This window comes from Lissotriton vulgaris, chromosome 1_1, assembly GCF_964263255.1.
Source record: "Lissotriton vulgaris chromosome 1_1, aLisVul1.2, whole genome shotgun sequence".
Classification (NCBI taxonomy): Eukaryota; Metazoa; Chordata; class Amphibia; order Caudata; family Salamandridae; genus Lissotriton; species Lissotriton vulgaris.
Genome location: NC_141685.1, coordinates 1066469321 through 1066494419, shown reverse-complemented (window position 1 = coordinate 1066494419; position 25099 = coordinate 1066469321). Strand labels below are relative to the sequence as shown.

Genomic DNA, 25099 nt, shown 5'->3' with positions numbered 1-25099 from the left:
TATGCAAATCAGCTCTGACCCTGTTGCCCCATGGGAACAGTCCAGTCCAAACTACAAAAGCCATGTCCTTCCCAGAACGGAATCAAGCATCCGAGGACCGGACCGGTTTCGAGGTAACACCTCTCATCAGCCCGGCTAGCTTGACTCCAAGTGGTGTGGAGTGCCTGGGACCCACGTCTGGGCATCCCCAGCGCACTTAGGGCGGCAATTGCAAAAACAACAAGTGATGGACTGAATGTGGATCAATGTCACACACTCCCCCAGTCAAAAGATCTGGGCCCAAATCCATCGTTTTTTTGCACTCCACACCACCCTGGGTTAGACAATGGCGATATGCAAATCAGCTCTGACCCTGTTGCCCCATGGGAACAGTCCAGTCCAAACTACAAAAGCCATGTCCTTCCCAGAACGGAATCAAGCATCCGAGGACCGGACCGGTTTCGAGGTAACACCTCTCATCAGCCCGGCTAGCTTGACTCCAAGTGGTGTGGAGTGCCTGGGACCCACGTCTGGGCATCCCCAGCGCACTTAGGGCGGCAATTGCAAAAACAACAAGTGATGGACTGAATGTGGATCAATGTCACACACTCCCCCAGTCAAAAGATCTGGGCCCAAATCCATCGTTTTTTTGCACTCCACACCACCCTGGGTTAGACAATGGCGATATGCAAATCAGCTCTGACCCTGTTGCCCCATGGGAACAGTCCAGTCCAAACTACAAAAGCCATGTCCTTCCCAGAACGGAATCAAGCATCCGAGCTGTTGTAGTTCGGACTGGACTGTTCCCATGGGGCACAGGGTCAGAGCTGATTTGCATAAAGCCATTATCTAACCCAGGGTGGTGTGGAGTGCAAAAAACGATGGATTTAGGCCCAGATCCTTGTACTGGGGTGAATGTAAGACATTGATCTACATTCTGTCCATCAATTTGTTTTTTGTAATTTTCTCCCATATTGATCCAGCATCCATTTTTCCTGTTTGTTTTACATTGTGATTGAAATTTAGTTGATTAGTATTTGTAATGGTGTTGTCATCTTCATCATTTCTTTTAATTTCGGGAATATTTTTATGTGTAAGTGTTTTGGAGATAAGAATCTTCCTTTAATAGGAGCACTTTCCTTTATCGCTGCGGAATCATTTGTTGGCAATAGTTGTTTTTTGGTTGCTAGCCCATTTACAACTGTTGGATGTATATTGCCTTCTATTTCATTTTTTGTGTTTGTTTTTTCTCCGGTCTGTAAATGAATAATATTTTCCTGCTCAATTGCCTCTTGTGAGTCATAGTTTTTCACTATGGGTCGTCCTTTTTCATCTTTATGATGATTTCCCAAAAATTGGTAACACTTTTTTTCCTCCAGGGCATTTTGGTGCCCTGGGTTAAGTAATGATTCTTTGTGTGGTTGAACCTGAATCTTTTTTATGACCACATTGGCCTCTACGGGTATTAGCGCGGGTTCGTTATGGGCTGCCTGTGTATTGGTAGGGTAATTATAGGACTCTGAACTTTCCATTGTTTCACTTTTCATCTCATGCGCAAATATTTTATATAGTGGATATTCCGGTCGTAAATCCAGTCGAAGATCTAATCCCTCTGAGTTTCCATTAGGTTTGGTGTCTAGGTCTGCTCCCACTTCAACTTTTAGATCCAAGCCCCCATTCGTACCATTTGTTGGTATGAGTGGGGACTGTAATGATTTTAATTCTTGCTCCGCTTGCATAGTCATAAGTGCAGTTGTAGGATCTTTCATAAAATCAAATTTCTGTGGGATTTTTGTTGAACTCTCAAACATTCTTGCTATAGGTGAAATTAGCGACTGAGTCGATCCCTTTGTTTGCGCCTTAACACTGATCTTTTTTTTCGAGTTAAGTGCTTGATTTCTTCGAGCTCGTTTCTTGGGAGAGCCCACTGTTCTCTCTTTGCCAGAACGCATTTTCTAGTAGTTAACCTTATCCCTTGGGTTATTGAGGTTGTTGGCGTTGATACCTCCTACTTTACCACTTTACTACTGGTTTGCAGGCACAACACAAAAAAAAAAAAATACACTAGCCCTGCTTCACTCAGAGGGCGCTTTCAGCAACCCCCCCACCGCCAGGGCCCGCCACCGACCATCCACTGCCACTGGTTTAATCCCTCCAAATGGCCCTGTGCCTTCCTATGGGTTCCAAAGGTTGTTGGGTTTTTTTCTGATGGCCAATTAGGTCCTCCGAGCCACTCCCAGGTTTGGCTCTATAACCTGTTTGATCCTTTAGCAGGGTTATCAGGCAAAGGTCGCAGGGCTCAAGGCTAAAACAATAGTGCTTCCCACGGTGTCTACAACACCCGCAGCAACATCCTGGGCAACTTCCTCAGCAATGTCCTCGGCTCCGGGTAGCTCCCAAGGACCCCCTGCAGCCCTCCTGAGCTCTCCTACCTGCACCAGTGCTGCCCGTAGGACTCGGGGCTCACGACTTCCGCATTCACGGCACCTACAGGTGTGGCTCCTGTGCCCGCTGTTTCTCTCCGCTCACCGCTTGGTGCTCAGTGCAGGGTGGGCGCCGGGCGCTGGTTGCCAGTTCTCGCCTGCCGCCCGGTCGGAGCTGCACGCCGGTTTCACTGCCTCCTTACTGCTGTGACTCCTCTTCTCCTCGTGGGTCACTAGATCCTGCTCGCTGCCGCTGCCGCTACCGCACTAGGACCCACCGTCACGGCTCGGCCGTCACTCAGCTCGGTCCGTCTGCTCGGCTCGTCTGCTGTTCTCCGTGCACTGGAGATCTGGCTTCTGGCGTCCCACTTGCGGCTCTCTGCTGCGCTCTAGTGGACAAATCAGAGCAATGTAACTGACCCAGCTATATGCAAATCAGTCTTGACCCTGCTCCAATGGGAATAGTCCAGCCTGATCTGCCAGGCCAGGTCCTCCCTGAACCGGAACACAAGCAACCTAAGACCAGTTACGCTCTTGTTATGGACTCATTAGCCAGGTACAGCTTGGTTCCAGCGTCACAGTGTGCACAGGACCCACATCTGGGCATACACATCCCACTTAGGAATGTATGACGTTACAGCGCATACATTTACAATGCATGCCTTTACAACACAGTTTTTACACCGCAACATCCTTTACAACGCATTCTTTCACATAGCATGCCATTACATCGCGTTTTCAGAAACTACCTTTACAACGCATACCATTTCAATGCATACCATTACATTGCATTTAAGGTAAGTGTTGGATAGTATAGGGGTAAAAATTACTATTCTAACTCCAGTGAGTGCATCAGTAGGGTAAGTGTTGGATAGTGTAAGGGTACTATGCGTTGTAGTGACATGCAATGTAATGGCTGCGTTGTAAATGTAATGTAAATGTGTTTGTATTTATATAGCACCTTCTACCCAGCGGTCTCGTAGCGCTGTATTCATACCGCTGTGGAACCCTTCCTGGCTTTCCTGTGAGATGTCCACTCCTGGGCACCCCCAAGGTGAAGCCAGGCATCCACAGCGCTGCTGGGGCCGTTGTGGAGATTAAGCAAGCTATTGCCCAGAGTGGGATCCATGATTAGACTAGGCACCAAGGCGAGAATAATCAGGTCCGGGGAGATTGAGTCCAAGAGCCGCCGAGGCAGGAATTGAACCCTGGTCCCGGGCCAGAACTCTGCATCAGGGTCTGCCGCTCTAACCATTGAGCCACACTTCTCCACGCGTTGTAATGACATGCGATGTATAGGATGTTGCGATGTAATGACTGCTACGTAAAGGTAGTGCGATGTAATGACTGCATTGTAAAGGTTGTTTCCCCCACTTAGGGTGACATACTAAAGTATACAAAAAGTGATGGATGGATCTCAGCCACTGTACTGTGATGTATGTCAATGCGCATATAATATTACAGTAGGACTTTACCCTTAGCGAATTGACCTCTCACTGAACAAATGTGCTTTCAGGCAGTATAAAATAGACTCTGCTTCTGCCACAAGCTGAACCTCCCATTCTTCTTCCCTCCCTTTCCCTTCTTTTCACAGTTTCTGCTTCATCCTCTTCCTTTTTTCTCTCTCTTTATAAAACCCTCACTCTCCACCCCACCCCGCACTCTGAACCACTGGTCTGCCTGCTTCTTCGCTCGACGAGTGACTCTCCCTCACTTCCCCTTTGATAAACTGCACAGCGGTTCCAGCCTGTGGTTTGCTCTGAGCTCTTCTTGTGGCGGGGTACGGACAGGGTGGGGGCGTATTTAGTGCATCCTGTGTGCAACCTTGAGAGATAATTGAGAGAGCATCTAGGTTCAGGCAGCAAGATTATCCCCCAGGTTACACAGATCTGGCTAATCATCATAGCTATCTCCCAGGTTACACAGATCTGGCTAATCAGCATAGCTATCTCCCAGGTTACACGGATCTTGTGGTCTCAGACAGCAGAGCTATCATCCTCGTTACTCGGAGCTTCCAGACTTGACATAGCTGCCCCCAAGTTACAGTATCTTTCAGAGCCAGACTTCAGAGTTATCTGTTAGATTACAAGATCTTCAGGCTCAGAAACAAGCCCCCCCTCCCCCCAAACACATCCCCAAGTCATACTGCCCTCTTAGGTTCAGACCCGACAACTGAGCTATTGGTTGCCTTACACAGGTGTCACAGGTTGAGGTACCAGACAGCAGAACTTTTCCTCAACTCAAGCCACAAACATCTCTCAAGCTCCGGCTTCAGACTGGCATCTTCATCCTTCAGGTTAGCGCATCACCGCAAGCAGCCTAGCTTAGAGATCAGACTTTCAGAGGTATTCTTCTGTTACACAGACCAAGGTCTCAGCCTGCCGGGTTACCTCCCAGGTTACACACTGATGTTGCAGGATCAGCTTGCACAAGGCAGAGCTGTCTCTCACCTCGTGCAGGCATCCGAAGCTGAAACTGCAGAGCGACTTCACAGGGAATATAGACCACACAGCCTTGGGAAACATAACTATCTCTCATCATGGAAAGATCTTGCAAGCTCAGACGAGGAGCTATTGCCCAGGTCACACTGATCTCACTAGCTCGGACAGACGAGCTATATCTCAAATTACACAGTTCTCGCAGGCTTAGACTATGTCCAAGGTCACACAGATCTGACAAACTCAGCCTGCAGATAACTGAACTATCTCCCATGTCACTTAGCCTGCAGACTGCTGAGCTATCTTCCACGTTACATAGACCTTCCGGGCAGTATATCTATCTTCCAGTTGACGCAGACAGTGCAGGACTCATAATAGCAAAGCTGAGTCTTAGCGAATCCAGATGTTACAGGGTTTGTAGACTATACCCCTCTGGGTATCCTCCAGGTAGGAGTGGTGGATGCCGGGTGCATGCTTGGGAGAACAAGTCACCCCTCCCACCTGCACGTGGACATTCACAGATCCTTAGCTGTCGTGGCTACAGCCCTTTGTTCTATTTAAAAATTCACAGTTCAGCTCTCCACGGAAACAGGAAGTACAGAGGCCTGCTCACCGTCTCGCCAAGAACCAAAAAAACAGATTCTTTCAACAAGGAACTAGTACGCTTGCTCAACCGCAGGATCCGTTCCACCCCCCGTGCAGCGCATCTCTTCCCCAGACTAACCGACAGTTATGAGTCAGGAGGCTGGGCTATCTGTCATTGTCAGGACGCGTGCCTTGGATGGGTGGGTCGGACTGTCAGGACCCCTCCTGTTTATCAAACACTATTGTGGGTCATAACACCAGGACGAGGTGGAATGGGGGAGTCTCTCACCGCCAGGATGGAGCCCAACAGCAGTGGTGAGTGGGTTATGGCCTATTCAAGGGCATAACACTTTTTCTGGGGTAAACGTGAAGAGATTCAAGGGGTTTCAGTGGCTTAAACCTGCTGTGCGCATACAGCTGCTGCTGGGGAGCCCAGCAGCCGTGTCCTCTCTGTGGTATTCAATGAAGTGTAAGGTGCTTCTGCTGGCCTTACAGACGTATTCCAGGTTGGGGGCCAAGCACGGAGTGTTATGTTGGATAATCTCTCTGATTCTTGAATGTATCAAATGTTTGCTCTCTGTTCCTCTTAACTCTGGTTTGCACTCATCTTCTGTGCTCTTTTCCACCTTCCATTAGTCTTTCAAATTGCTGATTTTCCTCCCTGCTTCCTGTGTCGTCTTCACCCTGTTGCAGAGATTGCCAGTTAACTCTCCATTCCATCAGTGACTCTGTGTTCCAGTCCCTTGCTTTTATTTATCAACCCAGTAGATTGTAGGCATTGCAGTACTGGTTGTCCTCAAATGAACCAATTGTTCTAAAGTTGTAGACAGCAAAAATGTAAGAAGGAAAAACTAGACATGGACTACAGCATCGCAAATTACATGGAGGCATCTGTCAACTTTATCTGTTGCTCCTTTTGCCCATTCTCCTCCCTGATTCCTGGCTCCAGACCTTCTCTGTTGCTCTTGCTACTAGTTCTCTTTTCTCTTCTCCTCGACTGCTCTAATTACCAATATAATTTCTTGCTTCGATGCTGCTTTTCTCGCTCTGGGGATGCTAATCGTGGTTCTCCTTCCTGTTTCCTAGGTCTGTTTCCTCTCCTTTCTCTCTGTGACCCATTGTATCTCCCCACCCTCACGCCTATTTCTGATTTTAAATGCATTTCATGCTATATTCCTAGTAAAAAAAAATCCGTATTTTTAAAGCACGAACTACTCACCCGTATTGGTCTCAAGGCGCTGGGGGCCGTCGTGGAAATTAAGTAATCTATTGTCCAGAGTCACACAGTGCTGAGCTGAGCTGCCGCCAGAGCCAGGAATTGAACCTTGAGCCTGTGCTCCTAAGTCAGCTGCCCTGGGCGCTGCACCACACCTCTCCTCATTTAGCAGTGCTTATTGCTGCTTCTCCTGTTTCCTGTTATATGCTTCCTCTGGCACTTATTCCTGGTACACTTATTTCCTGTGATATGCTACCTCTTCCACCTCTTATCCCTGCGTCTCTGTTTCCTGTTATATGCATCCCCTGCCACTCTTATCCCTGTGTCTCTTACTTCCTGTTATATGCTACCTCTGTCACTCTTATCCCTGCTTCTCCTTCCTGTTGTATGCCTTCTCTGACACTTTTATCCCCGCTTCTTCTATTTCTTGTTATATGCCTCCTCTGCCACTCTTATTCCCGCTTCTCCTTCCTGTTATATGCTACCTCTGCCATTCTTATCCCCGCTTCTCCTTCCTGTTATATGCTACGTCTTCCAATCTTATCCCTGATTCTCTGTTTCCTGTTATATGCCTTTCCTGCTACTCCTATTCCAGCTTCTCCTTTTATATGCCTCCTTTGCCACTGTTATTCATGTCTCTCCAATCTCCTGTTATATGCTTCCCCTGCCACTCTGATTCCTGCTTCTCCTCTTTCCTGTTATATGCCCCGCTAGTCTTATTCCTGCTTCTCCTGTTTCCTGTTATGACTCCCCTGCTAATCTTATTCCTGCTTCTCCTATTTCCTGTTAGATGCTGGCTCTGCCACTCTTAATCAAGCTTCTCCTATTTCCAGTTATATGTTACCTCTGCCAGTTTGATCCCTGCTTCTCCTTCCTGTCATATCCTACCTCTGACACTCTTATGCCTGCTTCTCCTTCTTCCTGTTATATGCAACCTCTGCCACTCTCATCTCTGCTTCTCCTTCCTGTTATATGCTACCTTTGTCGCTCATATACCTGCTGCTTCCATTTTCTGTTATATGCCTCCCCTGCTACTCTTATTCCAGCTTCTCCTATTTCCTGTTATCTGCTACCTCTGCCACTCTTATCCCTGCTTTTCCTTCATGTTTCATAATTACCTTTTCTATGAGATGCTCTTATCACTAAATCTTTTCCCTTGCTTCAGTATTCCTGTATTGCTCTTATCCTGGTTATCTTACCCGTTTATTAGCTCAATTCACTTCACTGTTGCACCTCATTTTACTAATTCTTTTCTCTGTTTCTGTACTCCAGTATTTGACTCCCAACACTCCCTGTTGCTCTTATTTCTGGTCTTCTTCCCCGTTTCTAGGATGTGTTCTTGGTTCTCCTCCTTGTGTTCCTGTCACTTCAAAAGCTGTAGCCTGGTCAAATGGCCATCAAACAGAGCCCATCGCCACTCTGTAGTGAGCAAGAGTTTTTTAACAGGGTCACCAACTATGGGGTCGAACTAAATAGGGTAGTGGTTCTTAATCTTTTGAATTCCATAGACCTCCACTGAATCACTAACGGAACCCGGGAACCTGAGATTAAGCTACTTTTATAACTTGAACATCAAAACTATACTCAAACATGCAGAAAAAAAGCATACAATAAACAAAAACACAAATTATGAAATATGTTAGATAATTCACAAGCAAAAAAAAATATGAAAGAATCAAAGTTTTAATTTTAATGAAAAGGCAGAGCTTTTCAAAATGTAGTTTTTTATGTCTAAAACACAGAGCAATATGTTAGACTAGCATCTCACTTGTCTTTTTTGCTCTTAGTGCCTGCTGTCTTTTTGTTGGTTGCATGCCAGTGTTTCAATTGATACTACAAACGGTTCTGTCGGGTGATTAATATCTTAGCATTCCATCATAAATAGGTAACACAAAACACACCCAGTGAGTTATTTTCAAGGTTTGGATAATATATTATATTATATTTTTTTCTTTTTTGTATATGCAAGGCTGTCACAAAAACACGTTCATAATTAAAAAGACAAATACATGACTCATTAGTGAATAAGTGATCTTATAGTGACAAGGTGGTAAACTAAAGTGAATAAAATATATACAGTGCGAGCATTTAAAAACAATGTATAAGATGTATGAATCAATTAACATCCGTCTCAATACAGATGAATCTCCAACAGCCCTCATCTGGGTCCTTTTTCTTTTTTAGAAGGTGGAGAACGTAGGTTATGGATTGCGAGGAGGCGTTGATATTTCAACCCAGGAATGTGCGTTAATGAACCAACGTTACAATGGGTCTTCTTCAGGACAGGGGTGTGGACATCCAGATATAGTGGTGTTGAATTCCACTCGTAGGCCTAAAGGCAGCCAGTGAATCCACTATCCGGTTGGATTCTTTTGGTCGGCTTAAGCTGGAGTTAATGGGGGCCTGCGAGGTTAAATCAGATTTCGTGAGCCAGAACTTAATCTTGTTTTTTTTTGTAAAACTTTATTGTTGGAGAAGTTGCTGGTACCTCATCAATCTAAACATGAATAACGATAGCTAAATGCAAAAGTATTTTTTTGACTTAAAAATCACTAATTTCCATAGTAGTCCCCGACATTTTTGCCATTTGTTCAATATAAAACCTCCTTAGGAACATTTGGCTGTCAATGTCGACTATGTATATGCTATCATGAGAAATTAAGAAGCACTCCTGAATATATATTTTTTAATGTATAAACATTTTTTTATGAGGTACCTAAACACTTTGTTTATAAATGCATTTAAGAATATTCTTGGATTTATCACAATCGTTTAATAGGAGTGCTGGGGCATTAGAGTTGAGTAATCCCTAAAAAAGATTATTATTTGTTTAAGACTTTTATTTATTGAAAGCATTCAAACAATATGACTGGAAGTGTTCTTTATTTTAGTATGAAATGCAAGCTAGTGTAAATTTTATATGCAGGGGAAAACACTTTGAGCTAATAAATAGTACAAAATCATAAATGTTGCAAACAAAAGCCACTGGAGTTATGAACTTTGGTATTGGTCCAGTGCTCTTACCATGGGATTTTTACTGGAATGAACTCCAACTATGCGGTGCAGTATAATGGCGTAGAAATCGTTGGAGGAAATATCAGAAATTAGTGTCATTGAAATTTCCCTGAGCCTATTTTAGAGCTTATCAACCTCTTCAGTCTTTGCGCCCTTCATATGTTATGTTATGTTATGTTATGTGAATTTGTAGAGCGCGGCTGAACACCTATGAAGGTATCCAGGCTCTGCATGTTTTTTGCCTAAATTTCACTGAAACAGAATTTGTGAGAGGTAGCTTTTTTACATTATACTACTACAGAATATCTGTGGGTCTAACACTTAAAAAATAATAACTCATCTGTTTGCCTCAACCTACTGAGTTGTGTATTCTATACAGTGTATATAGCCTACATCAGGACTTTCATCTGTGCGAAAAGATTCCCATCATACATACTATGCCGCCCCTTTGTCATCATTTGGGTCAGCTTCACAGAGCTGGGAGTCCTCGTTGCAGACAACAACACAGTTTACTTCGTGTGGTGTCTAACTAGCTGTAAAGCAGGACTCTATCTGTGTGTATGGTAACTGAAAAGAAGTGCAAAACTCAAAATAATATGAGTGAAAAGAAAAGAAAAAGTGCTCTATTAAAATTTGGGTAGTGGATGCAACAACAACTTTATTCATAAGCCGTCCACTCCCAAATGTTAAAAGCTAAATTGTGCAAAGAGACAGTAGTTTCTAACAAATATCTACTGTGTAAGATATTAGGTCGACATGTTTCTGCAGATTTATTGAACCAGCTGGTATCTACTGCTTCCTCAGGACCATTACTAGCTTTGCTACTGCTATCGTAAGGTGTATGTGAAGAAAACAACAAATGAAAAATAATTTTATATCACCTCATTTTGTCCTCTCACTCCTCTTTCCAGGTAGGTAGATGTTTTGTAAACGGGAGATTATCAAGAGGAACAGAAGAAATCAGGAAAAATCAGGAAAAAACAAACAGACAAGAGATAACACACAACATATTAGATATGGTTACCTATCATGCAAGAGCCAAAATACTCAAAGCCCTTTACGGGTTTTAACAACAGAATAACCCTGTCCATAATTTGGGGACAACGCTCTAACTCACCTTTAGTGTGAGAGGCATGCTCCTCACCTCACCTGGCTACAGCTCAGGATCAGGGGGCACCGCTCTATTAGTAAAAGGAATACAAGTGGGTGAATAGAACTTCACGACCACTACAACAAGAGATAATGTATCGAGTTTCACTATGCGATCATGTATAAAATAAAAACTCTTAAGTATGAGTACGTATTTGCTGTTTGTTGTAAGGATATATACATCTCTGACTCAGAAGTGCCAAATCGTATTACTTTAAATCAACATTCTTTTCTATATATTGGCCAAAGTGCCCGCCTATTCTTATTAATGGATGCATACGATGCAATCATGTGCTTGAAAATAAGTTTACCCGGACAATATGCACCCCGTGGTACGAGATGGTCTAAGCCCGGTCAAAGTAGACTCAGAACACACCATGCATCCAGAATACGTTAAGGTGCACGGCTGTGTTGTAATACAGAAAACTGAGAGAACTGTATTGGGTCTAGATTTTAGGGACGTACACCTTAGTGAACCGGCTGACGTTCACACTAGATGCCGGGCTGATGTGAACTAAGGTGTCAATATAGCTAGATGTTTAAGCAGTTTGTGACGCCACACAAAGGAGTGCCGTTTACACGCTACAAGGTGCAACCAAAATATTATGATCAAACAAGTACTGGACAACACAGCGCACATTTTTGTTTAAATGGCGCGACTGGAAAATACAAAACCCTCGTTCCGTTCCATGCAGGCAAAGGTAGGTAAAAGTAGGGAAATGCTTACCTGTCCGTTGGTACACCAAGCCAGCGTCTGAGCTGTTGGGGAGGTACCGCGGCAGGTACGGCGGCCATATTTGTTATTGGCTAGAAGCACATTCATTGGCTGAGTGCAATGTCACCGAAACGCGTCATCAGGAGTGACGGGAAATGTAGTCTTTCAGTTGTTATGTGCATTTTGCGAACTACTGGGTGCAAAGTCATCATGACGCGACCTCGAAAATAACGGGAAATGTAGTTTTTTAGCTGTTATGTACACTTACGAACTACTAGTAGGTACGAGAGTCGTTGCTCCAAAATTGGGATTAAAAAGTGATGCGTGGCTCAATGTATCAGCCGGATTAGTGACATACATGTAATGCAACCAATATCTCGCTATTCGTGTGCTTCGTGTCTTGCACTCGCGTTATCACTAACGATCGTGTGAGGCATCGTAAAGGTACTAGTCAGTTAGAAAGTATTATTGGAATACATGTGCAGCCATGATGTCATTTGACTGTTGTAGAGGTCTTTATGTATAACCTATGAGGAATCTTTAGGTGATATCATAGCTATACAATGTGTTTACATTTTGAATTTGGCATAGTAACCAACAATTGCACTCGCGTTCTCATTAACGATAGCGTGAGGCATCATAAAGCTGCTAGTCAGTTAGGAAGTGTTTTTTGGAATACATGTGCAGCCATGATGTCATTAGACTGTTGTAGAGGTATTGATGTGGGATTTAAGGCAACCTCATTGCTATACGAAGAATATACATTTTGGATTTGACATAGTAGCCACAAATCTGTTCGAGTAGAGCTACAATCATTAAGCGGATACAGGAAAAATACAATCCCTTGGCTACATCCCTTTTCATAAGGACAATAAAATACTTTGTTTAGGGGAATATGGCATATTAGTATCAATATCCAATGTGCTATACAATAACACCTCTAATATACAAGTACATCACTAATAAGGAAAATCCCCTCCATTTCCAGTGTTCTCAATATTTAATTCGATCTCAAGCTATAGTGACATCCAAGGAATGTCCTCATTGAGACCTTCCTTGTCTGTATTGAGCCGACAGGCCCATTTCTGTTCTAGCTTAAATAGATGTTTGGAAATGTCTGCCACGTGAGGAGGGATGTAGGGTTGTTCTAATACTGTCTAAGTAAAATCTGTAGGTTTGTGTCCTACCTCAAGAAAGTGATTAGTCAGACGAGTTGCTTGTTTCTTGCACCGTGTAGTGCTCTTGTGTTCTGAGATCCGTATTTTTATTTTTCTCGTCGTCATCCCAACATATTTGAGCTGGCAGGGACATGTGATCAGGTAGATAAGGTTGCTGCTATTACAATTAGTAAAGCGCCTTTGTTCCCATGGATGACGAGTTCCGATGTCAACACTCGTGGATCTCATAGTTTGTGTGCACGCGGTACAATTACCGCATGGATGGTGTCCTTCAACCGGTGGCATATTCCATAGGGTTTCTACTTGATGCACTGGCTTCACAGATGGTCTAGTGTGCACCAAGCGATCCTTAATGCTTGTTCCTCTCTTAAATGCAAATAAGGGGTGTTCCAAAGTGTCTGTGCCAGTATTCAGGATTTTCCAATGTTTTTTTACAATCCGTTGGATTGCATTGGACCGTGTACTGAATGTGTTAATACAGGTTATCCACTCACTTGTTGGTTTTTGTGGAGCCGGTTCTAATAAAGATTCGCGGTTGTTGTTAGAAGCTCTCTTTTTAGCTTTGCGTATCAATTTCTTGGGGTATTTTCTCTGTAATAGTTGATTTTCTAGATTGTCTGCATGTGTCTGAAAAGACTCCTTCGTTGTACAATTGTGCTGGATGCGCAAAAATTAAATTGTCCCTAAGTGCCTTAGGGTGACAACTATCGTATTGGAGCAGTGAATTGCTCCTGAGCTGTAGCCAGGTGAGGTGAGGAGCATGCCTCTCGCACTAAAGGTGAGTTAGAGCGTTGTCCCCAAATTATGGACAGGGTTATTCTGTTGTTAAAACCCGTAAAGGGCTTTGAGTATTTTTGCTCTTGCATGATAGGTAACCATATCTAATATGTTGTGTGTTATCTCTTGTCTGTTTATTTATTCCTGATTTTTCCCGATTTCTTCTGTTCCTCTTGATAATCTCCCGTTTACAAAACATCTACCTACCTGGAAAGAGGAGTGAGAGGACAAAATGAGGTGATATAAAATTATTTTTCATTTGTTGTTTTCTTCACATACACCTTACGATAGCAGTAGCAATGATAGTAATGGTCCTGAGGAAGCAGTAGATACCAGCTGGTTCAATAAATCTTCAGAAACATGTCGACTTAATATCTTACACAGTAGATATTTGTTAGAAACTACTGTCTCTTTGCACAATTTATCTTTAAACATTTGGGAGTGGACGGCTTATGAATAAAGTTGTTGTTGCATCCACTACCCAAAGTTTAATAGAGCACTTTTTCTTTTCTTTTCACTCCTATTATTTTGAGTTTTGCACTGCTTTTCAGTTACCATACACACAGATAGAGTCCTGCTTTACAGCTAGTTAGACACCACACGAAGTAAACTGTGTTGTTGTCTGCGACGAGGACTCCCAGCTTTGTGAAGCTGACCCAAATGATGACAAAAGGGCGGCATAGTATGTGTAACTGATGGGAATCTTTTCGTGCAGATGAAAGTCCTGATGTAGGCTATATACACTGTATAGAATACACAACTCAGTAGGTTGAGACAAACAGATGAGTTATTATTTTTTAAGTGTTAGACCCACAGTTATTCTGTAGTAGTACATTGTCAGGTTAGGGGATCATAATTGTGCTTGAGGTCTTTAAACTCTCCCTTGGACCCCTTTTCTAAATTTCATTGTGTAAAAGCTTTTTTACATGCCATCTAAATACTGGACTGCCCACTACTACACCTACGTCTCCTGGTAAGGTTGTGAAAGATTTTTATTTTGTTTATCGACGATAAAGCTTGATAAAAGCTTCACAAAGTTCTATATTTCCACACCTCCTGAACTTCACAAAGTCGGACTGACCATTGTCCCCTGCTAAATGTCAGCAGGGCTGCCTGGCTCATTTTTGACACACAATTCATACTTGCGATACATATCTGCAGTAACTGCAGTTATCACGCATGCTGCAATTAACCACGCGGCTCATAATGAGAGCTCTTGGCCTATACTATTAAACCCACACTCAGTCACGAACAGCAAACCGAGGAGCCACTTTTTCGACCATTCAGAATGCGCTTTAGGGCCGCAGAAGGGGTTAGTAAGGTATCATTATAAAATTATTATAATACAATATATATTTTGCAGTCAGTTCCAAAACTAAGCTTTTCAGCCCTCAACTTTAGCGACATTGTGCTTTTATTCCCACACTGATCTTGTCCCTCTGGGAGATCAACTGTGCTTTGTGAATTCCACACTAAAACGTTTTTTATTATTATTATATTTCTTATATAGCGCTAGAATCGACCCCCAAAGGAGTATCTCCGCGCTTGCCTTGGGAACCCGTCCTGGTTTTTCAGGGCATCCCCAAGGTGAAAGCCAGGCATCCCGCTGCAGGGGGGGGGGGGGCGTTGTGGAGATTAAGCAAGCTTAATGCCCAGAGTTGCAGAGTGTGAACCCATAATTAGGCCAGGCACCGAAGCGAGAATCCATGGACATTTGAGCTCAAGACCCTGCCGCGTCGGGAATTGAACCCTGGTCCCGGGTCTGACCTCTGCTTCAGGGTTTGCCTGCTCTAACCAGTGAGCCACACTTCTCCACTTCTAGACATCCTTTAGAAATATGCCCAATCGTCATATATTTTTATATTTTTCATAAATTTACCATGTTAGGAAGTCATTTTGAGATACTATTTTGTTATTTGGAGAAGCGGGTCTCAACTATGTTGATAATTAGCAAATAAATTGTAAATTTGCTTCCTGTAGATGTTTTCGGAATTCTCAAAGAATTCAAGGAGCATCCTTAGGAAATAGCAATCGTCACACCTTTTCTAGGACTATGAACATATGTAAAAAGTTTGGCTTTTATGATTGCACGTGCTACTCTGTAATGCACGTTTAAATACTTTCCATGGCTTCCCGCTTAAGGACACTTGCTCCCCACACCTGAGAGAAGACTTACTCCCCACACCTGAGAGAAGACTTACTCCCATGCTCCTTATAGTTGTAATACTATGAGTGAGCAAATTTATCGACAAAAATAAACTCACGTTTTGTGAATGGCAGAAGTGATGTAAATGTAAATCAGTCTATTTTTGTGTCTGCGTTGAACTTATGTGCGCAGATAGCTCTGTGAATCGGATCTGGAAGTTATCACGCACAGGTGGGCTTGGCAAAAAGAACTGAAGCCCAGGTCTCTACAAGAGCACTAACCAGGGATGTCACCTGGGGGTCCTCAGGGATTGCCGTTGCTAGTCTCATGGTTTCCATAGCAACCTAATACTTCTGAGAGACAGAGAAGACATGCTTTGAGAAGAGGCATCGCCTTGGTTTCTAGTACCCTCATTATCGGAGGTGTAGGCTCTTGTGTGGCCTATCTCTCTCCCGCGGGAGCCAGTCAGAAACTCGTGGCCAGGAATGTTGAGGCTCAGTACCAGAAGCAAACCCATCATTGAGTGGCCTGGAGGGGTGGATGCTATCACCCATTTGCCTTCTTCCATCCCCTGTGTCCGCCTCTTATCTGTTTCATGAAATGTATTTTTACATATACTGGAGAATTATTTTTAACAATCCTGTGACTCTTTCAGGTGACAGTGTGAGGCCACGTTTGTGAAGTTTTCAGTCCCAAGGTTCACTAGTAGTATCTTCAGTGATGCCACGGTGAGCCAAAGGGATGTGTGATGACACTTCGAAGGGGTAGGTGTCACCCAGCTTGTGCATTCCGCATTGGCGACTATGATGTCTGGGAACGGGGGTGGAGCATTGATGAGTGACGCAGGTTATGTAGGTTACATGGCAACTGCCCATTGAAGGACATCGCATGGAACTCCTGGATCACAAAGACCGCTCAGATAGTCGGTTTTTCAGATGTAAATGGCCACCCAGGAGCTTGCAGACTGACCAAATCGATTAGTCGCACAGCAGTCAATCAGATTGGCACAATCGCTCTGAAGATTTGGAAAAATGTATTCTCTCCCTAGCAACCATTCAGAACTGGTTCCATTGTTTAGAACATTTCTATCGCCTGAAGGCTACTTGCCTTACTGAACTGGCTTTGCAGTTCAGAAAGGCAGCTAAACAGGGCAAATAACTAAATCCGTGCCACCGTCCAGAACGAAGAAATTAGTAAATTTTGCGGCATTCATATATTTGGAAATGTTTGTCCATCAATAGTAAGTTATTCTACCCCAAAGATTTTAGTCACGTGACTTCAGTGACACCAGCTAGGGTTAACACTAGATTTGCAAGCGGAAATCTGTTGACTGCCAATTCACAGTCTTCCCTGACTAAATGTTAAGCGATTTAGATGCTCCATTCATTGGTTCTTGGCTGTCATTACACGACAATTGCTTATTTGTGCTTCGACACCTCCCAGTGATGCCAATTTGTTTGTCAACACTTAGGATCTCATTTTGTGCCTTTCAGCATTTCCATCACAGAGGCAATAATAACTAATGTCTGGGCAGATGATGACCCTTGGAGTCACTAATGTGGGTCAAATCATCGATTTTCCCTGAAGTGGCATAACAAGACGTTTAGGATCCAAGACCAGACTTATGAGTATAGCAACACGATTCTGTTAAACCAGAGTTGGCCTGTCTGTGATCTGTTTCTTTAAATGCCATGAGGTTGGTGCAGCCAAAACTCCAGATTTTGGAGCCCAGTGGTGGACCCAAAGAGGCTGTTATCTCAGAAAAGTGGTGGAGTAAGACGTGAATCAAGGACTGGCCAGTTGGACTATTTTGCAAATATCATTCATCAAAATCTATAAAAAAAAGTATTTACCAATAACTTACAAAGCCTGTCAACATCTGAGAGTAAACCACTTTGTGAAAAACAGATACAATGTTAAAAAACACTGTTGCTTGAGAACCTTGTGCTTCAGGTGCCTTGTCGTCAACTAGGAAATATGGAAAGAAAACACTTAAAGGGGGAATAAAGAGTATACATTAAAGCAAACAATAACGATTAAGTCAAGTATTACCATAACAATATCCTGCTTAGATAACTGACATTGTGTTTCATCAGTTGACAGCTTTTTTCCTATTATACAAAGGTGTATTGTTTACCTAGGAATGTCAAAGGCGAGGCTACATATGTGCTTTGCTGACGGAGATGCTCGCTAGTTGCTCTCGTGCTCTTGGCACCCAGAGTCCCTTTGCCTAAGGTCAGTCCCCGAGGAATAAGAGTCTAATTATCCCTTTTCCAAAAGGCATCGGGAACCCCAGCTTTGTCAAAGGTAGGGTGGGGGGAATTGCTGCTTGGCCCCATGGGCCTATGAGCTACTCTCACGCAGCTCTTCTTGGTTTTTGATCCTTTTATGTCTGCAACATCAGCTTTTATTTAACAAAATTAGAAAATATCTTTGCAAAATCGTGAGATGGAGTCAGAGTGCTATCAGAGGAGCCAAGTAGAATGCCATAAAACGACAAAAGATTGAACAAAAGAGTTAGAGTTCGGAAATAGAGTGTGAATGAGAAATTATAGAAAGAAATAATAAAGGAAAGAGAAAGAAAGAAATATAATGGAATTACTGCAAAGGAAAGAAGAATGTGAGCAAAAATGAAGGAACAAAGAATTAAAGGCAAGAAGGATAAAAGAGAAAGAAGGAACGAGAATGAACAAAAGTGAAAGGGTAAAGAAGGATAAAGAAAAAAAAGGAAAATTAAAAAAAATCTGAAAAGGTGAAGATAGGAAAAGGGGGATGAGGCAAAAGCAATAAGGGCAGACAAAAGAAAGTGGGACAGGAAAAAGAAACGTAGGAAGAACAAGGAAAGATGAGAAAGAGAGAAGGCCAAGTAAGAGACGGAAAGAAAGAAGAAAACAAAAGAATGGAAAATAGATAAAGTATTGAGGAACAATAAAAGGGGACAGGAGAAAGTGAGAGAAGAAATACAATGGGAGATGATAAAGTTAGAGAAAGAAGAAGGAAGAAATGAATTAGTGTTACCTGCACCTCTGGTATGAGGTCAAGAGACCCTGTGGATCGTCAGGACTGATAATCTGGCTCTTACTAGTCATGGTGTAAGAATTCCAGCACCCCTTTGGTACGGTACTGCAGGCTAATCTCCAGTTAGAGCAGAGGTCTTCAATCTGTGGGGCGCGACCCCCAGGGGGGTCGTGGAGTCCTTGGAAGGGGGTCGCAGTTTCTGTCAGGGGCATGCAATTCCTGGCGTTGGGCTGATCGAGGGTGCTCATGGCGGAGGCCTAATTCACACCGAGGTGTGAAAAACATCAAAGGCTCATTAACAAGTAGAAAGTCTTTTAAATATCTGTCAAGAACTCGGGGGTGGCTGTGTGTGTGTCCCTGAATCGGTTTCAGCTGGGCTCACACACACACGAGCTGGGGGAGGGGGGAAAGTGGGTGGGGGTGGGGTCTGGGGGAGCAGGCTGTAGTGTAGCCCTTTGAGTATAATGGATGTTGCGCGCCTGGAGCTGTGGGTCCTGTGACACGTCCCCCCTCCCGCCCCCAGCAGTGAGGCACAGAGTTGCCCTCCCATGAGCGGAAAAGAAGGATGAAGACACAGAAATACTCACCCCCCCCCCCCCCCCCATGAGAGAGGCACAGAAAAGGTGGGTGGATGAATGATGGGTGGATGTAAGTATGAAGGATGGATGGATATGTGAAAAGGTGGGTGGATGAATGATGAGTGGATGGATGAAAGGGTGGGTCGATGGATGGATGGATGAAAGGATGGATGGATGGAAGGATGGATGGAAAGATGAAATGGTGGATGAATGGAAGGATGAAAGGGTGGATGAATGGATGAAAGGGTGGATGGATGGAAGGGTAGATGGATGAAGGATGTATGGATGGATAAAAGGTTGCATGGATGAATGATGGATGTGTAAAAAGATGGGTGGATGAACGATGGGTGGCTGGATGGAAGGGTGGATGGATGTATGGATGGATAAAAGGTTGTATGGATGAATGATGCATGGATGGATGTGTGAAAAGGTGGGGGGTGAATGATGGGTGGATGGATGAATGAAAGGGTGGATGGATGTATGGATGAAAGGGTGGATGGAGGAAGGATGGATGGGAGGATGAAAGGGTGGATAGATGTATGGATGGATAAAAGGTTGCATGGATGAATGATGGATGGATGTGTGAAAAGGTGGGTGGATGATTGATGGGTGGCTGGATGGAAGGGTGGATGGGTAAAGGATAGATGTATGGATGGAAGGATGAAAGGGTGGTTGGATGAAGGATGGATGTATGGATTGAAGGATGAAAGGGTGGATGGGTGAAGGATAGATGGATGAAGGATAGATGTATGGATGTAAGGATGAAAGGGTGGATGGATGAAAGGGTGGACGGATGTAGGATGGATGGATGGATGAAAGAGTGGATGGATTTATGGATGGATAAAAGGTTGCATGGATGAATGATGGATGGATGAGTGAAAATATGGGTGGAGGAATAATGGGTGGATGGATGGAAGGGTGGATGGGTAAAGGATGGATGTATGGATGGAAGGATGAAAAGGTGGATGGTTGAAGGATGGATGTATGGATGTATGGATGGAAGGATGGATGGAAGGATGAAAGGATGGATGGATGTGTGAAAATGTGGGTGGATGAATGATGGATGGATGTGATGAGGTCTAACAGGCGCATTTATGGTTGTCAAAAGTTGATGATGAGGAGTACCAGTTTCTAGAAACTTTTGTCGGAAGGGGGTCCTTACGCCTACAAAGGTTTTACAAGGGGGTCTCGGCATCAAAAAGTTTGAAGACCTCTGAGTTAGAGGTATAGCTGTCACCAAAACTCAAAAAGAGGACAACTTAGCACTGGTTGTGGTCAAGAAATTCCATTGGATTCATGGTGCAAGGGTGAGCCGAAGTCAGCTGTCAGGAGCTCAATGAATATAAGGATCCTGCACCTATATCCAACCTTTTAGACTCGAGCACTAGCCAAGGTCATCATCAGGGGTCCTAAAAAAATCTATTCGAACTTCACCCAAAAAATACCCACCTGTATTTTTGGTTACACTGTACTTCGCTACAATACATGAGTACCTTCACTAAAGAAGTACACATTTGCTCTTCTTCCAGCTAAATTGTGGATCTTCCAAGAGCACATGATTAGCCAAGCCCTGGCCCATAACATCACACATGTAGGAACAGGCATATTTTACAATAAAGTACCTACAAAAAAATGCAACAATTTTTGGAGCCGGGGCAAAATGTTGATTTGCATTTCAGAACATCTTTCTCTTCAGTAAGAAGACCATTTGAGGGCATTTGTTATAATCTGGCACCCTGTTATGGCCCTCTTGTGTTGTCGTCATAAGGCCACTGTCTTCGGTGGCCATACAATAACACCAGCCCTACATTAATAGCTGGCTGTTCTCTATAAACGTGTGATAACCACCGGTGTGATATGAGGTGCATGGGAGGTTAACCTAGGTCGAAATGAGGGTTTCTAGAAAACATGTCCTTGTTTCCCTTGTTAGGGCAACGCTTGAAAGTGTGATTTAGAAAAGCAGAGAAGGCGCTCGAAATGGTAGCGCTTGTGGATTAATGCAGCCACGTGCAAAGTTTCGCACAAGACAGATTGTAAAATCTGAAAGGGCAGCAATAAAGTGAGAGAGGCTGTGGATGCCATGTTGGCTTATGCCATAGTGTCTAAGTGATGTGACATGGCTGTATAGAGAGAAGAGTGTGTATGGGTGCACAAAGAGAGGTTTACACAGGGGAGATGTTGTTACCAATGTTCATAACTCAGATGAGGTCTCAACTGGAGTATTTTTTCCACTTCTGAAGACTGTGCCACAGGATTTTGTGCCTATTTCTTGCGGCCTCATATGGAGTATTCTGTCCAGTTTTATAGGCAATTTTAGACCTCTGTGTCAATTTCTGTAAGCCACTTTTTGAGTAGAGTGCCTTTCTAGTGGTCACTTCTAGCACTCTTTATTGTGTTCTAGTAGGCATATATGGGGCACTCTGTCCAGTCGCGGATGCAACATCTGCAGTGTTTAGTTCAGATGGCCAATTCTGATGCTTTATTTCCAGTTTTGGATGCCAAATCTGAACTTTTTCTGTCTATCCTGAAGGCCCTGGGGACTCTGGTCCTATTCTCATCCACACAGTAGGCCCCGCAGAGACTGCCTACCTTTTTCAAGTTCACTACCGTAAGGAGGTCTAAGCTCACATTTTTTTGTAGAGATTAATATTGGTATTTACTGTGTTTTAATGCGCTCCAAATTTTGCTAGGTACATTTGGGAGACTAAAAACACAGAGATTTCCAAGGGTCAGATAAAGTTTTCCAGTGTAGGAAGCTGGGATTAGAATGCAGGGCTTCTGGTTTCATTGCCTCTAGAAAACACGTGCAACTCCCTTAAGCCCCTTCCATATGAGCCCTCCATCAGTTTATCCTTCTCTAACACAACACGTGATAACAGAATTTACAAAAGTTTTTGGGTTCCCTGTTCCATCCTTGCCATTGAGCCTTTCACAATAATTTACAATTTCTTGACTGCTAAACGTGCTTATCAATGCTTTGAGCTGGTGTTAACCTGAACTTTTTTTACATGCATGAAGGATTCTGCAATCCCTATATAAAAACCTGTCTCTAATGTCTTTATAATCGGCAGCTTGTAATGCACCTAGTAGCAGATTATAAAGAAATCACGTCAGAACTCAACTGTAATAACTTATCACTATTAAGTTCTGTCATCACAATGCCTTCTGCAACACAAAAAGATGATGGACGAAATGTTGAACATTGTCAAACATTCATCCCCAGTCACAGATCTGGGTTTAATCCATCGTTATTTTGCTCACCACGCCACCCCAGTTCAGACATAGCCAAATGCAGATCAGTCCTGACCCTGTGCCTCATGGGAACAGTCCAGACCGAACTACCAGGCCATGACTTCCCTGGACAGGAATCAAGCATCCTAGGACCGGTTTCGGGCTTTCATGCCCAGACGTGGTCCCCGTGCTCACTACGCCACTGGAGTCAAGCTATCCTGGCTGATGAGGGTTTAGATTAACTGTTAATTTAGGAAACCTAACGTCTGTTTTTTTTTGCGCATGTTCAATACCCAGTATGTATTCAAGAACTGCTCGTTTGAGAGTATTAATTGCCACTTTTTTCATTTTTTAAATGATTGTGTGATATATTAATGAATTATGTTCTTTATGTAATATTTTCTTATGTAATGTGGATATATGCTCATATGTTGTATGATATTTCTTTTATGTAACGTAAATGTACAGTAATATCTGTTTTTTAACTTGAAAAGCTATTAAAATAGATATAATTTTATATACATAGTAATTTGTTAGATTTCTTTCTTGCAACCACCCTTATAATTGTTTCATGATTTTTATGTACACATTGGTTCAAGAACCGCTTGTACATTGAATTGCCATAAGGAAAATGTGTTTGTGGGAATTGAGCTCCACCATATACGGTCGTGCAACAATGTCCGCACTTTAAAAGTACAACCTGTTGTTCTTCTCACAAACTTGAGCCAGTGGTGCCCGTGAATACCCTATTAATCAAGTCATCCCTTTAGATGCCCGTCTGCATTGAGAATCTTAGCTATAGTTTTCCTGCGCTATTGAGAAACATTCCATAACACCTATCAGTTTAACATCTAACAAAATAATACTACAAGCACCCATGAGTCTTTTCTCTTCCGCGAAGAGAGACTAGAGAACCTGCAGGCATGTAGCTGCTGCCTGCAGCGGGACGTCACGGGCGCCCAACGTGATCCCGTCTCACTTAAATAGATGCCTTGTGTGAACTGGCTCGTCCTCACCATTCGGAGACGAACGCTCGGCCGTTTCGGGTCAGTCCCATGGCTTAATTTGAGCTGGAGCTTGTCGGTGCTTAGCACGGCACCTAATTATGAGGGCCGGGTCTACAGTCACGGAGGCACGCTGCATTAAGAGGTGCACATGTCCTAGTCGTGCGTGGCACTGGCACACACAGAGAGCATGTGTACTGTGCTACTGCTGTGGTACCAAGTGCTGTGCTGTTTCCTGAAGTTTAAGAAAGCTACCGCCGACGAGTCATACATACAGTACTGGTAGTAGTTGACTCGAATCGATCATGCATGCTGTAAATTGTAAACACAAACACTTACTGTCGTGTTGGTCGGTGACGTCACGTGACTGACAGTGCTAGAGGCAGTGACGCCTGCGCAGAGTATGCAAATTAATGCACGCGCATTTTCGCTGCCCGACCCAGCATACCCGCACCTCTCCGTCCTCACCAGCAGCCACTAAAGTTTCCACAGTCAACGCAACCAACACACGCCGTTTAAAAATATTATAACGGGAGTCGGGACTCGGGAGCGACGACACAGGTGAGGTTGGCTACAGTTACTGCTGCTGCGCTGCAGTACATTATAGCCCCTAGGTCTGGACTGCTCAGCAGGGGAGGGCGACCTGGGCAGGGCGAGGCTGGCAGCAGTGCCTGGCAGCGTGATGGTAATTACCGGTCAGGTTTTTTAAAAATCATTATGATCTTGATTGGTGGGCCGGCGCAGGCGGCAAAATCATCATGGTTTCGTTTAAATGAATCAAGCTGCGCAGATGAGGCAGGGCAGGGCCTGGTAGGCCGCAGGCACAGGACAATTTTTTATTTTTATATAATTGTTGATTGTGACAGCCAGGTTTGATCAGACCGGCGGCCAAATCATGAATTAAAAAATAAAGCTGCGCAGGTGAGGTCTACTCGTTTACTTTTTTGTTGATGATGTTCACGTCACCCAGATCATGAGAGGTTGTTTTTGATTTTTATCGCTGTGTTTGATCATCACAATCATGTTTTGTTGGCAGTAGTGGGTGCACTGATTGCAGTGGATCACAGTGGCTATTTGTTGTGCAGTTCTGCGGGCCGGGCCGGGCTGCCTGTATGTATAGTACTACAGGATGGATTCAGTTTCGTTTCAGGGCAGGGCTCCCACGCTCATCTGTGGGGTGGGGGTTGGGTTGGGGCTGTGGCTGTGCGCGGCAAGCAGCGTGCTTGCCCACATTTTTTCACATTGTAAAATGCGCGCCCATTCACTGCTTTGCCACCACACCCCACCCCACCCCAGTGATAACGACGGTCAGTTCATGCTCAATAAAGTAGCTCCGATAGGAGTTCCTTAACTTTGATGATAAAGTCCCAATTATTGTGATATTCTAAGGGCAGTGTTTATATATTTAGGTGTGCATGTGCCCTCTTTGCCTTCGGGGGCGTTGCTACCCTTCATCTTCTGTGTTTGACCATTCACAAAAAACGTGAGGCAATTATTGCGTTACACTTTCCATTCTCGTGCCCGTGTTAATAGTTTCAATCATACTGATCGAAAATCCAGTGAATAAATACACGGCACCAACAAGAGAAAGACCACTGCCTTATGAGTTCAAAGTATAAGCATTCCTTAATTTAGAGCATTGGACCA

General features: G+C 43.8%; 1 protein-coding gene across 3 annotated transcripts in view; it reads left to right on the top strand.

The window, feature by feature from the left end:
- The first annotated feature begins 5554 nt into the window (after window positions 1-5554).
- Window positions 5555-25099, top strand: part of CYTH4 (cytohesin 4) — a 249374-nt gene continuing 229829 nt past the window's right edge. For 2 of the 3 annotated variants that reach the window (XR_015309467.1, XM_086963086.1), the window contains exon 1: window positions 5563-5740. Coding sequence is in view for 2 of the 3 variants with exons in the window: in XM_086963086.1 (XP_086819212.1) it covers window positions 5698-5740 (43 nt within the window). In the remaining variant the exon portion in view is untranslated. Of the gene's footprint in view, window positions 5741-25099 lie in introns of all 3 variants that reach the window. The other variant, XM_086963093.1, reaches the window with a different exon arrangement.